The sequence below is a fragment of the Sebastes umbrosus genome, chromosome 14 (assembly GCF_015220745.1).
Source record: "Sebastes umbrosus isolate fSebUmb1 chromosome 14, fSebUmb1.pri, whole genome shotgun sequence".
Taxonomy (NCBI): domain Eukaryota; kingdom Metazoa; phylum Chordata; class Actinopteri; order Perciformes; family Sebastidae; genus Sebastes; species Sebastes umbrosus.
This window is the reverse complement of record NC_051282.1, coordinates 24944215-24959173: the sequence shown is the minus strand read 5'-3', so window position 1 is coordinate 24959173 and position 14959 is coordinate 24944215. Positions and strand designations below refer to the sequence as shown.

General features: G+C 42.6%; 1 protein-coding gene across 7 annotated transcripts in view; it reads left to right on the top strand.

Moving 5' to 3' along the window:
- Positions 1–1271: 1271 nt before the first annotated feature.
- si:ch211-114m9.1 (rho GTPase-activating protein 44) overlaps positions 1272–14959 on the top strand; it is a 33854-nt gene continuing 20166 nt past the window's right edge. For 5 of the 7 annotated variants that reach the window (XM_037791393.1, XM_037791394.1, XM_037791392.1 and 2 more), the window contains exon 1: positions 1272–1642. In XM_037791393.1, the coding sequence (XP_037647321.1) occupies positions 1590–1642 (53 nt within the window). In that variant the 5' untranslated portion in view covers positions 1272–1589. The remainder of the gene's footprint in view (positions 1643–14959) is intronic. The other 2 variants (XM_037791397.1, XM_037791398.1) reach the window with 1 other exon arrangement.

Here is a 14959-nt window from a genome sequence, read left to right as displayed (position 1 = left end):
GCCCAGTCATGGTGCTGTAGACGGTGTTTCAGTCACACTGTAGTGCTGAAGATGTTAAGTGCTTTATAAGACAAGACTGCTCCCTTCTGGACAGTTGAAGGCAGTACAGAGTCACAATAATACATTACGACAAAGTTAGTGCTCAAACTTTTAACTTTCAGAAAGAAAGAAAAATATAGGACCCTCTAATAACAAATATTTTGTATAATAATGTAAAATTATTATATGAAAGAAAAAATGTATTTCAAAATGTATTTATTATTCTTACAATAATTAACAATCCCATTATGAGATATAACAACTTTAACCAAAGTCTAGTATATTTTACTTGTTCTTTAACTTTGAAATTCAGAATGAGTTAGCACCACTCTGCACCCTTTAGTTGCATTGGCACATAACAGACACCAGATGGAGATGTTAGCCAGGCTGCTGACTCACTTACTACCACCTTTGTGTATATGGTAATTTCTACACTATTTCAAGGGGATGTAATATAATAGAATATCAAATAAAATCACATTAATGTAATCACTAAAAACATGTCAAAAGAAAAATGTCTCTTTGGAAATGTATTGTTGTTTGTGTTATTTAACAATTAGACATAATTTGTTTTAATTATTTTCCCTTGGATGACCATATTATTATTATTATTATCATTTTTATTATTATTTGTTGTTGTTGGTGGTGATGTAAGTATTTATTATTATTTGTATTACTATTTGTATTAGTATTTTTATTTTTATTTAATTTAATTATTTCATTTCATTTTTATTTTTATTTTTATTTTTATTCGTGTTTCCCCACACACTTGAATTTATTTGTAGCCACTGGTTCAGTATTTGAGTAGCATTATCTGTAGCTACTTCCACATATAATTATATTATTATTATTATTTTTATTGTTGTTATTATTTGTTTATTTGTTATGTATTTCTTTTTTGTTGATGTATATATGTATTTATTATTATTATTTGTATTATTATTATTATTATTATTTGAATTATTATTATTATTTATTTTTATTCGTGTTTCCCCACACACTTGAATTTATCTGTAGCCACTGGTTCAGTATTTAAGCAGCATTAACTGCAGCTAATTCCATTGTTGTAAGTCAAATGCTGAAATCACGACTAATAAATTGGATTTAAACACGTTATAAGAATAAACGTCTATTTAATCACTACCTCGTAGCCCTCTGGGAAACCGGCTAGATTGGATTCTTTATTGAGCATCCTTCATCTCCTTACTACATTTCCCACAGTGCATTGCTGCGCAGCCGCTTCTTGTCACTGCTGTCGCTCTCTGCTGCCTGTGGGTGCCCGGTGGTGGTGAATCTGTCCAGCAGCATCTCTGCACGCAGGCAGGCAGCGGTTTGCAAATGTAGATGTAAAAAAAAAATGAGAAAATATGTGATCGTGGAGAAGAGGGTGTTTTTCGGCGTCAGCAGCAGCAGCAGCCTGCGATGAAGGAAGGAAGACATGGCACATTGGATTTTGTGTGTTGCGCCTCTGTGGAGCACGGATCGTTATATTGAGAGAAATAATGCGGAATATTTCCCCCTGTAGGTGTTAACGCAGAAAAAATACAAAGATGAAGAAGCAATTCAATCGGATGCGACAGCTCGCCAACCAAACAGTGGGAAGGTAAGCAAACCTCTTTTTATCCGTGCGCTTTATTCTCACTGGGCCATGATAAAGGGAGAAGAAGAGAAACCCCCTGTATGGACCATGATAGGATGCCAATCACATGCATGCAGATATGATAAATATTTCATGTTATTATAGGCTGGATATAATAGGGAATAAACAATGCAATCGTACTAATTCAGAGGAACAAAAGAAATACCCCCATGTTCATGTTGGTGCGTAATGGTGCGTTCATGTTGGTGCATAGGCAACGTGTAGGCGCATTGCTCCAGTGCAACCTGCCCACGGAAATACATTAAATATAGCAGCATCACACACCATCATCACGCAGAGGCAAACCCCCCTCTTTAACACAAGATATCACCCCCTGGAGAATGAAAAAGACATGCATGATTAAATACAGAAGCCTGTCAATAGGTGAATGTGATGCACTTGGATGCGGTGTGGTGTGCTGCGACGTGCAGGGAAAATGGGAAGAAAAAAAAAAGGCGCACTGTTTTCATTACGCAGTAAATGTCAGCTGGTGAGGAGGGAAGCACCTCCTAGGCGTGGGTTACCAGGTTGGGTGAATATCCTGAAGGTCGTGTTCCGCATCTGGCATTTGATTTTAACATACTTTTTGTTATAATAATGTGATTATCTTTTTTTTAAAGTGGATGCTTTGTCATGACACTGAGTGGGAGGATTTTCCATCTCCATCCCTCTCCTCACCTCACAGTCCCTGTATACTTGGTCCTGCATCTATAGGTGCTTCTGAAATCCCTCCCCACCCTTCAGAAATAGATGCTGTGTGACCTTTTTTTTGCACAGGTTTCCTATGGGTTTATCACTCTCCCTCCCCACCCTGTTTGTTCACCTCACATGGGAGGCAGAGCAGCTTGTGAAGCAGCACTGAGGCCAGAGGGTGGTGGTGGTGGTGGTGGTGGTGGAGGGGGGGATTAGGAGGACCAGGGAGGTGTGGGTCATTATTATTACCAGGCTGTGTGTGAGTGGGACACACCTTGCAGGCTCTGTTTGTGCTATCATTGTCAGGCTGCTTTTTTCCAGCTCTAGTCTTTTTATAATCATTTCTGTGTGACTCATTAGTGTGTGTGTGGGGGGGTTTGATTCTGTGTGGGCAGGAGGGTTGTGGGCCTTCATGTGAGCAGAGACGGCTTGTGTGTGCGCACTTATATTTGAATGCAATCCCCACATGTAGTGCATGCCGGTGCTGTTGTGAGTATAATATTCCTCTCACACTCTGCTGTTTTTCTGAAGCTGTCTGTCTATTTAAGAGCAGCAACAGCTATACCTGCTGAGGAGGTCTGCCTGTACCACACACCACTATAATGAGCAGCAGCATTCCCCCTGCTAATGGGACCCTGTTCACAGCCAGGTTTCACTGCCACTCTCAAACCCTTTACTGAGCTCTGGATCAGGTGGAAGAACTGACACGTGTGACCCTCTGGTGACCTTGAGCAGTGTCAAACATCGGTCATGTCATACAGGGAGAGATGGAAAGAAAAGCCAGAGCTGTGCCATCACTTGTACAGTAGGAACATTGGCCATTTAGGCAAGTTAAATGTCCATGAATTAAAGGTGTAGTATGTAGGATCTGGCGGCATCTGGCTGTGAGGTTGCAGATTGCAACCAACTGAAACTTCTCCCGTGTGCCAAGCGTGTAGGAGAACTACGGTGGCTGACGCGAAAAAATTTGATGTTTGGTTTGTCTGCTCTGGGCTACCGTAGCAACATGGCGAAGCAACATGGCTAGGGTGACCAGTTGTCCCACTTTACGAGGGACTGCACTGCATTGTCCCACGTCCCACATACTGACACGATGTCCCACATCCTGGCTCTAGTTTTCAAAAGTCAAACCACTGCAGCTTTTATCCAATGGCTGTGAAGAAAGCAGGGAAGGCTGTCATCACGGGGCTGTTTGCTGTCAAACTGCGCACACATGGTTCAAGTGCAGGTTAACCTTTCACCGTCTTTGCTACGCTATGCCCAACGGGGAAAATTGCGAGTCACCGCAAAGTCACAAGCTATGCAGATTCAGGCAGAATATGATGGAAACTACCACAAAGGAAAGGAAGAGCAGCTACAACAAAGACTGTGAAACTACTTATAAAGTATTTATAAGCCAGTGGAAGGTGATTCTTAGAGATTTTTGTGAAATGTGATAGTTATTTTTCAATTTAAAACAGGGGCAATATGACATGAAGCGACACAGTTCATGTGAGTCTCACAAGAAAAGAGATGTGCCGATCTATGGATGCATTCAGGCAAAGCATAGAGATGTTAGGAGGTAAGGGGCGTGTCCCACATTGTCCCACACAAACATACTCTTTGTTCCACATTTGGCTTGTTGGGATCTGGTCACCCTAAACAGTCTCTTTGAAGAGGACCCACTCCATATGAAAGGCTCATTCTAAGCTAACGAAAACACAACAATTCTTATTTTAAGGTGATTATACACTAATGAAAACGTAGTTATGAATATTTTATTCCATGTCTGCTAATAGATCCCCTGAAATCTTACAGACTGGACCTTTAACTAAGACCACACAAAGCTCTTTTGATACGTACAAGAGCAGTATGTTGTGACTGAAGCTAACACTTTTTGGTCCTGCACTCGTGCTAAAATCACACACAATCATGGTGTCATAAGGTGCTCTGGATAAATCTGTCCAATAAAAGTGTTTTTATGTTGCTGAGAAAATAACAATCTGGAGGCTCCCTAAAGGTCAGCATGCTGTTCTTGTTTATTACCATCTTGTTTTTCATGTATTTGAAGACGTTGTCGCCTTCTTCTCCTCTATTGATAATTTCAAGGTGTTATGCTGAGTTTTTGAATGTCTCTTTCTTTATGTTTACGCCATAACCATGAAGCGTGATAATGTCCCTTAATCGATTAATCGGTCGTTTTAGTCTTAGTTTTAGTCTTAGTTGACTAAGATCTTTAGTTGATTAATAATTTTTTTCTTTTTCATGCTCAATGACTTATTTCCAAGAAACTTATGAGCATATCTCAGAGATTTAAAGTTGTGCTTTTGTGTGTGAAACTCACAGATCTGTTGATTAAATCAACTAATCGATTAGTCGACAAAATCGTATGACTGTTAGTCGATTTCTTTGATCGAGGACAGCCCTAGTCCCTTGATAGTACAACCTATAGAGGAGAAATGTGTGTGTGTGCATATATTATGTAGTGAAAGTGTGTTTGGATCCATGTGTCCTTGCACACACACGCCTTGTTAGTGCAGGATCAGCGGGCGGGGGTCAGACAAATGTGTGTATGTGTGCAGATTAATGAGGCGTCTTAATGTAAACATTCACCATGCATTCCTGTCATGTTCTACTACTTGTCCTGTCTTTACTTCACTTAACTCATTTTCTGCGAGGAGGAGGAACATTTCATCATGATTTTAATGGTTGCTGAACACATCCCAAGGAGATAGTGTGTAACTGCATGTGCTGATGTTTAGGGTTTAAACTAGGGCTGTCAAAGTTAAAGCAATAACGCAAATTTGTTTTAACGCCACTAATTTCTTTAACGCATGAATACAACTTGCGATTTTTGATTGTAGTGGGTTCAGTTTTAAAGCTTAAAGAGTGAAGATACTGGCATCATATGACACTAGAAAAGGAAGGAGGCTAAATAACGCTCCAAACTTATGCTAAATTTCGGTGAGGAAAAACTGGCATGGCCATTTTCAAAGGGGTCCCTTGACCTCTGACCTCAAGGTATTTGAAATAAAATGGGTTCTATGGGTACCCACGAGTCTCCCCTTTACAGACATGCCCACTTTATGATAATCACATGCAGTTTGGGGCAAGTCATAGTCAAGTCAGCACACTGACACACTGACAGCTGTTGTTGCCTGTTGGGCTTGAGTTATGTTATGATTTGAGCATATTTCTATGCTAAATGCAGTACCTGTGAGGGTTTCTGGACAATATTTTTCATTGTTTTGTGTTGTTAATTGATTTCCAATAATAAATACATACATACATTTGCATAAAGCAGCATATTTGTCCACTCCCATGTTGATAAGGTACTTGATGGTTAATTTGCGATTAATCGCGATTCAATATTTTAATCGACTGGCAACCTTAGTTTAAACTTTAGCTGTCTTTTCTTTCCACCGGTTTGCCCTTTGAGCTGAATTTCAAGGCTCCCTGCAAAGATGGGAATAAATGAGGAAATCAGGAAAAAAAGTCTGTTCATTAACGATTCCCCCGATCATAGTTACGCTCCGTCTTGTACCCACTGAGGCTTCACATATAATATTCTGCTGACTCAAGCCTCGCCCATCTTTAGAATGGAACGGGGGGTTACTTTGTCGGTTTGAGCGTTTGACCTTCCTGAACCTCAGCAGTCTCTGTGGAGACGTTCATACCACTGACCAGTCCTCAGTCCTTTCAAAAACAACTCAACACATCCACAAGAAGAACACTGTCCATGTTGGAAACTATGACTTTGATAACAAGAATCTGTGTGAGCGTATTAGCAGAAATGTGTCTTCATTAAGAGATAACGAGTAAGCTCCCTCTGGCATGTTTTATCATGTCTGTAATGGCGAGTCTTTCTGCATTGACAGTATTACCGTGAGTCTTTTTTATGTGTCTTGTATGTGATGGAGATTGAAGGTCTTTTTCAGTGGGGGGTTGGCGATCAGGTGTGCTGTGTCAGCATCTCTCTGGCTCTCTGAAGCTGCTGCTGCTGCTGCTGCTGCTGCCGCCGCCTGCCTGGGTGAGATCCATGTCACGTGACCGCCAGCTTGACCAATCACCTCTGTGGAGCAAGACTTCACACTGGAGGATGTGCAGCCATGCATACTCTATAGCTAAAAGAAATGTGTTACGGCACAGTGGGAGAGACAACAGGGTGTCACAGCTCCAGAAATTAGGCCAGAGCTGTGTTTGTGTGTGTGTTTTTGATCACTTAAACCATCTTTTTGTTGGTAGTTCAGCCTTAATAGAGGCCTTTAGTGTTTTGCAAACCATCTCCATGGTATTAAAATCCATTTTACAAGCATTTGGGTTTGTCTTCATTATGCATTGTAATTTTTTTAGATGCCCTCATATGCACCAAACAAGCCAGGAAAAGATAAGTTTGTTCCAGCCCGCTCCCGCCCTCCATTTGTCTTGACCTATTTCTCTATTCCCAGCTCACTGCCCTATCTAGGTCTAGGACAGCCGGGTAGAAAGAGTCCATGATACAAGTCTGCAAGTCTGTTAGTGAATTTCACACATGAAAGAAAGATAAAACAATTTAAAGACAACCTATTATGCTTATTCCCAGGTGCATACTTGCATTTTGGGTTTCCACTAGAACATGTTTATATGCTTTAATGTTCAAAAAACATTTTATTTTTCTCATGCCTTTCACTCTCTGACTGAATTTCTCTGTTTGAGCTCCGCCTCCCCAGTCTGCTCTGATTGGTCAGCTGGTCCACTCTGTTGTGATTGGTCAACCGAACCAAACTCTTCGGACCCCGCTCCAGCTCCGCTCTTACTAGCTTTGTTTGAGGGTGTGCCAAACTTGCCGCTAGGCAGGTATTATGCAAATGTGTTACTTGGTGACATCACCTTGTTACAGGAGATAAAAAGGCGGGACTTCAAGCAAAGCGTTTCAGGCAGTTCAGGAGCAGTGTTTGGGCTTTGTAACTTTGCAGACCTTTTACATGCACAGAAAACTATATAACACACTAAAGGAAAGGGGGAAAAGCACAAAGCGTAATAGGTCCTCTTTAAATGAAGCTTCTTTTCCATGTTATATTTGAAAAGGGCACCACTGTCTCTAGCTCCAACCTCCCTGACAAAGCCTTCTCGCCCCCCCTCCCTACCCATCCACCCATTTTCACACTCTGCATCACTCACCTGTGTGATGCTCACCATTACCACTATTTGTATGGTAATAGTATTCTTCCTGCTCATGCCTTTAGCTCACCACTCCACGATGCAATTATCAGAAAATGGCAGCCATTTGTGGGCTGGCAGATGAGTTGAAGATGCTTTCTCTCTCTCCCCACTGCATTGTCTCACTCTTACTCTCTTTCTCTTCCATCTGACAATGTGACGCAGTAGTTGAACGTGTTGCCAGTGAGCTTTCATACTGGCCTCTCGTAGACTTTTAGTGCTCATAGAAAGGATTTATACGAGCGGAACATAGAAAGAGGAAGAAAAACATTATGACTGTGTGTCTGCGCATGTTTGTGTATACTTTAGTGAGAAGTTTGCATGTTAATGTGTATGCACTTTGAGTAATTGTACTCTAATGCAGACAAAAGGACTGAAAAGAGAAGCATGAATCATTAATGTATCCCTGAACATGTTAATCTTGTAAACAAATATCTGTTAGCATAAATAACAACCGCCTTCGGCTGTTTTGACATTCAGCGCAGCATTTAGCACATGTGGCACGAACGTGTGCGGGACTCTAAGCGAGCATATGGTAGCTGACAGGTAACATGAGATGTAGGAGGCGACGCTGTTGAATGCCAATGCAGCATCTCTTCCTCTCCTCTCCTCTCCTCTCTCTCCTCCTCCTCCTCCTCGTCGTTGCCGGTGTGGCCTTCACAGTGCAGGTGATTCACTGCTCTTCTGGGTTCACTAGTTGTATAGTTTCTTGCTGATCACTTTGTTAAATCTTGACTGGACACATTTACCGAGCCAAGGCCCTTTCATGGCGAGAGTTTTTATGTAGTTTTGAGTCATCAGAAATGACTCATTTCTTGTGTTCTAGATTGTGTATCTTTATATGAAGCGAGAGCTTTAGCTGCGTAGTGCCATTCAGTGGTAACATCAGAGGTCCATGTTGATAACCCGCCCATAACCCCGTCGTCAGTGCCTCTCAGAGACAGCATGCTACACGATAGAGTTAGTGATAAAGAGCCTTTGTCAGGGGGACATTTTGGCCATCAAAAGAGAGATGATGTAATATCGGACAGAAGCGCCGTTTCTCCCTTTGATTCAATCAAAAGACTAACCACTTAAAGAGCCCCCGTACTGATGGTTCACTACAAACTCAGCAGCACTAGTGTGTCATATTGGCTCATGTGTAAAAAACAACATGGCACACAAACAGCTTTGGGGACGGCTGCTTAGTTGACGCCAACAGACCTGCTGCGGCATATTGAAAGCGGGTTCGATCACGACCACGGGTGTCGGCGTTGACCCAGTCTGTTGCTCATGATCTCATCTCAAACAGGAAGTGACCTCGGGGGCCTGACTGAAATGCAGCAGATGAACCAGATGGAGTTCAAGCTGCGAGGCATTCAGGAGCGAGACAGGGTCTAAAGAGGATTTCACATACTACACAATAGATACTGTATAAGCTTTGCTTTGATAAATACGTTTTCAAGTGGTTAACATAATATCACAATCCTCATTTTCGTATTGTATTAGGTTACATTTATGTTTATTAGACTGAATTTGTCTTTGCAATAAACTCTCTGGTGAGGTTGCCATATCTTCATAAAATGAGCCAATTGTATCATAAATCTAAGCAGTGTTGTATAAAGTTAGTGCAGTAAGGATATTCAGGAGGATTTATTGATTTTCTCACATAGTGTTTAAACTCTTTCATTTGTAGCGGTGCCGTAGCTGCTGCACATCCAGTTAGCTGCTGCATTATTCTGAATCAGCTGTAAGTGAGAGTATAGCTACAGTCGAGCGGTATTGTTGTTAGAAATAACTAAGTTCTCCGAAGGAGACGGGCGACTCCCTATCAACATGCCCACTTCCTTCCATTCAGGAATGCCAATAGGCTCAAAACAGGAAGCACTACTCCACTAATAACTATTTCCTGTTTTGTTTACCTCTAAGAGTTTGTAAGTTTTCATTCAAAATCTTCAAGGTCTTTGATTACATAGAAAAGGATTCTCCATCTCCCTTTTCTATACATCCATCCATCCATTATCTGTAACCGCTTATCTTATTCAGGGTCACAGAGGGGGGGATGCTGGAGCCGATTCCAGCTGACATTGGGCGAAGGCGGGGTACACCCTGGACAGGTCGCCAGCCTATCTCAGGGCTGACACATAGAGACAGACAACCATTCACGCTCACATTCACACCTATATACGGGCAAATTACAGTCAACAATTAACCTGCATGTCTTTGGACTGTGGGAGGAAACCGGAGAACCCAGAGTAAACCCACGCTAACACGGAGAGAACATGCAAACTCCACACAGAAGGGCCCCAAGCCGGATACAGTACAGTCAAATCTTTCATTTGCTTTGGTTGCCTTAGAAACGCTCATTTGGTATTAGCTGTTTCATCGCATTTGTTCAGCTTTGCCACCCCACATGTTACATTTTCAAAAATGATGGAGAATTTTTTTTTTGAAGAATGATGGCTTTAGACAATGATTTCATTTATGGTCATAAAGCACAACATTGATCTTTGTTGCCTCATTCTATTGTCTATCTGATGCTCTCTGCTGGACATTTGACATTGTCCAGGTGCAGTGTGTGTGTGTGTGTGTGTGTGTGTGTGTATGTGTGTGTTTTTGGGCCGATGCCGAGCTCAAAAACACAGTTAAGTCACAGAGTGCTTCTTGTGGAGATTATTCACCATGAGTAAAGTTATTAGAGATAACTCACTGCTTGTGTTTCCAGTGAAACGTTGCTGAATGCTGCAGGCTCTCTCTCTCTCCCTCTCTCTCTCCCTCTCTCAGTTCACTCCCTCTCTGGACATGTGTGTGTTTTGTGTGTGCATGCTCGTGTGCATGTGTGTGTACAACTCCTCCTCACAGTTATTCTTGCATACTTAACAGAACTGTGACCTAGTTTGCTGGACAACTACAGTAAGTGGGTTTTTCTGTTTTAGTAACCTTGTGTCCCATCAGCCCTCCGCCTCGTCATTTGGGAGGAAACCGAGTGGGCCTCCAGACGCGTTTGCACAGCAAAGGTCTGGAGAGAGAAGGAAAAAAAAGCAGTAAATGGAGAATTATCCAGCGAGCATATAGCATGAACACTGCTGTGTGTTTGTGTGTGTGTGACTGAGGATCTCATGCCAGCGCTCCAGGCCGTGTGGTGCCCTGCTGAGGCCCAGGGCAGCCATTCTGCTCCACTACCCCCCCCCCTTCGCAGCACAGGACCTACAGCAGCTAGCACAGCTCTTCCAGGCCACAGCAGAGCTTTTGTTAGCCATGGGCGGCTAGCAGTGTGAGCAAACCAGAGCATGACCACGAATCAGGTGGACCTGTGGAAGTGTCACGGCCGACAGCTGGCCAGCTGCCGAGGCAATATGGATTTTATTTTATTCACATTTTGATTACATCGACATGGATTATTCATGCTTTCATAAGCCATGCACAGAGCTTGGGGGGGCTGAGCATTAACATATCTCTAGATAGAAATATTCATTATATAAGACATATTTGTATGGAATGTGCAGCGGATGTGTATTAATGGTCAACTGGGTATTTGGTGCACACATTTTACTTCCGACTTTATGGAATTACAATGACTTGAAATGTCTAAAGGTCCCTGGGAAAATATGCACAGTAAAATTACATTTTCTCTTCGGCCAGCTGTGAATACAAAAGCCCAGATGTCCTCAGCAGATTCAGACCCTCCTTCTTTCTTATCAGCACTTTGTTAATGTCACCAGAGGTGGAGAGTCTGTCTGTGAGAATATTGTCTCAACTAATTCATCTTCCTCCAGTTGTCCAGTTGTGTTCATTGCAGCGATTTATAGCTCTTTTTTTTTCGCAGATTTTACAAAGAGAGCAAGATTTTGTCAGCTTTTGAAATTGTTTTGTATGTGTTGGTCTGCAAGGTTACGTCAGCGTTTGGACTCGAGTTAAAGAGGACCTATTTTGCTTATTTTCAGGTGCATACTTGTATTTTTTTGTTTCAACTTGAACATGTTTTCATGCTTTAATGTTCAAAAAAAGCTTTATTTTTCTCATACCGGCTTTGCTGCAATACCTCTTTTCACCCTCTGTCTGAAACGCTCTGCCGTTGTGCAAAAAATGTTACTTGGTGACATCACAACGTTACAGGAGAAAAGGCGGGACTTGAGGCAGTTCAGGAGGAGTGTTTCTGGTGTGGACTTTGGGCTTTGTACCTTTGCAGACCTTTTACATGCACAACAAACTATATAACACGCTAAAGGAAAGGGAAAAAGCCCAATAGGTCCCCTTTAATTGATCTGTATATTTATAGATGTGCTTGTGTGTTTGTGTATGTGTGTGCATGTTTGTATTGAGTCATCAGCAGCTCCAGGTAAAGGAATGACTGCTAAGTGGCAGATGGTTGGCATAACCCTGGCAAAGTCTCCCTCTCCCTCCATGAGCACACCGCCCACACGGCTGCCAACTCTCCCACGTGTTTACTTTCCTCCCAGGACTCATTCCGCTGCACACTGTTTGCTGAGAGGAATTTCACTCCTCACCTCCAAAATCTCCTGCAAGTTGGTTTTACATCAGGTTGTATAGCAACAATAACCCCCCTCCCCAGTAATGTGCTGTAGTCCAGCCTATGCAAAGCTATTTTGTCTCTGTGGCTTCACAGGCCGGTTATGTACGATAAGAGGAAATACCACTGTCTGAAAACAAACAAGACCGTCTGCCGTCTTTGAAGATAGGCTCAAATCTGTTTGAAGTCTGCGTCATGATGACCACATCAGTTGTGGTCAGCGAGAACACAAATTCCACTAATTGTGTTTTTAGCCTCCCTTTTGGTGCTCACTGTATATGCGTTCCCTCAGTCAAGTCAAGCCTTCAAGAAAAACACTCACAGGAGATGAACTGAAAGAGTGGTAGGAATAACATGACCCCCCACTATTGAAGCATTCTAGCATATGCAGCTGTGATATGTTTTTGAGAAAGTTTGATGGTTTAGCTCATCAGTTGAGCTCCAGACAAACAGCCCAGAGAGCCTCACAGGTCAACCTGGGCGTATGAATGACATTTTAGGCTTTTCGCGTGTCGTTTGTACACCATGCAACAAATTGTCATGGTTGTAAAAAAATTAAAATATGTATGGAAACAACATAACATAAGTACAGAAAAAATATTGCAAACGTCACTAAAAAACACGTCACAAACGCTTGAAAGTGAAAATCCTGTGTTTGTTTAACCCATTCACCTCCTCTCCCGCCCAACATAAGCAGACTTTCTCACTATTTATTCTACGTCACTAGCCCTGAGCGTAGCATAGTCACACGGATGCGTTTACATTGCAGTCAGTACAGACTACATGGCGTCTAAATGACACGCCAAAAGCAATAAACGCCATTATTGCATGCAAAAGCCTCGTGCATTACGGGTCATTCATACTCCTTTTCGTGCCAAACCACGCTAACAGAGTAGCCTCTCCACATCCCCGCCACTGCCCCATCTGTGCTGTTGGGCCCCTATTAGCGTCCTAAGGGACACCTTGACCATCCAATGCAACGGTGACGAGCTCACAGCTGCATTGCAGACCTCCAGGCATCACAGCGAGCGCGGTATACATGTAAGGTTGTTACAGCAAGGTCTTTTAAGGAACACGGAGCTTTCGAGATTTTTAGAGGCTGTTGGATTGTCGCAGCAAAACTGAGCCAAACTTTAGTGCAATGCTCGGGTTATTTTTATCCCCCCTTTGTCATGTAATCAGCAATCTGCGATCACACTTCTCCTTGCAAAGCATGCCAGAAACGTCTCGCTCCGCTATCATTCTCTCTTTCGCTCTTTCTCACACACATTTCCTGTATTTTTCCTCCTACCTCAGTGAGCAGAGCCGTTTTTCCGACTGTGATTAGATCCATTGGTACATGCTTTGACCCAGTTCCCATGGTTCCATGCTCACATCTTGGCACTGAGTGCGGTGATGCTAATAAGTGACATCATTAAAGCTCAGCTTCCAGTTGTTGGCAACTGTTTACGGAATATGTATACACAACTACATGTCAACATTAAACAGACGCACTTTGGTTCATTTCTTTTCTGCCGTTTTTAGACTGTGATTTCCTTTTTTTTTCCACTTCAACGCGATCACAGAGCTGCGTGTTTGGCGACGAGGCATCATACATGAAAAGAGCATTTAAGCTCTGTGCTGCTGATGTGTTTTTGTATGGCTGCTGAATAATAGAGCACAACCCGAGGTCTTTTCCATTCTCTTGGTCAACACTGAGATGAATTTTGTTTTTAAATAAATGATAAAAGCTATTATTCGCGTTGGCACGGTCGGGGCACAATAGCAGGAAGAGGTTGTGCAGACAGGAAGGGGAAGCGCTGAGAGAAAGTGAGGCTGCTGGGGGTCTGCAGGTCTGGTTTCGACTCGTTTCAGGAGGTCGGCTCCCTTGTCAGCCCACAGCGCTTTTGAGCAGGAAGTACATGTTATCCTCCGCTCTGATAAGGTCCTGGATTGTTGCTTTAGATGTGTGCATTGTGGGTGTCCAAGTGTGTTTAAAGGAATTCTGGAAAACAACCCAAATTGATGTAATGCTCCTATGAGACTATCTTTTCTTGCAGGATTAGAAAATGCATATTGACCTCTGTTGTGAAATCTTGCAGAAAAACGTCTTGAAACCTAAGCTGTGTGAGCTGAGCTGACACCATACATTCATGATATCCAGTGGTTTGCTCTTTTCTGAGCTTATGGCTCATTCAGTACTCCGGATGAGTAGTTTTATCTGCTTCAGCGGCGCTGCAGCTCTGCCCTTTTTCCTTCAGTCTTTGGCTAAGTCCCCAGTCTTCTGGATTCACACAGTGGGATGTGATGCTCCTCAGTGGGAACTGCCATATTTGAATCAGCGGCCTTCTGCTGTCCCGCTTGTTTCGCTCTCACACGGTGTTACACTCCAGAGTTTACAGCATGAATAGTTCGCCCGATAATGAATGCGGTCTTCTTATGGATTGTCTAAGATCATAAACAAACACGTGCGCCCACACACGCTCCAAAGGGACAGGTGCATTGATGTGGCCCACCCAATTTTGGAGCGCTGCCACATTGATGATGTGCAGAAATTCAGTGAATGAGTCAACATCCAATCCATTACAGATGGGACTTTGTTTCACAACTGGGAAACATTTTGGCACACCAATATTTGGATACATGTGAGACTTGTAGAGTTCCTCAAATGAGCTTATAAAAAGAGTTTTACTATGTGAGTGAGATGTCGTTTCTTCACGTTCTCCTGTCAGAATATTTCAGTTTCCTCCCATTTGTGTCATAAGACAACAAGAAAAGGTGTTAATAGGATATGAAGCTGTTTTTTTTGTCTTTAGGGAGGAACGTGTTTGCTGCTCTCACGCTAGGTTACAAAACTAATCTTTAACAGTCGCCATCACAGGCTGCGGAGCTGGTTGAGTGACCTGGAAGAGGATATGAAC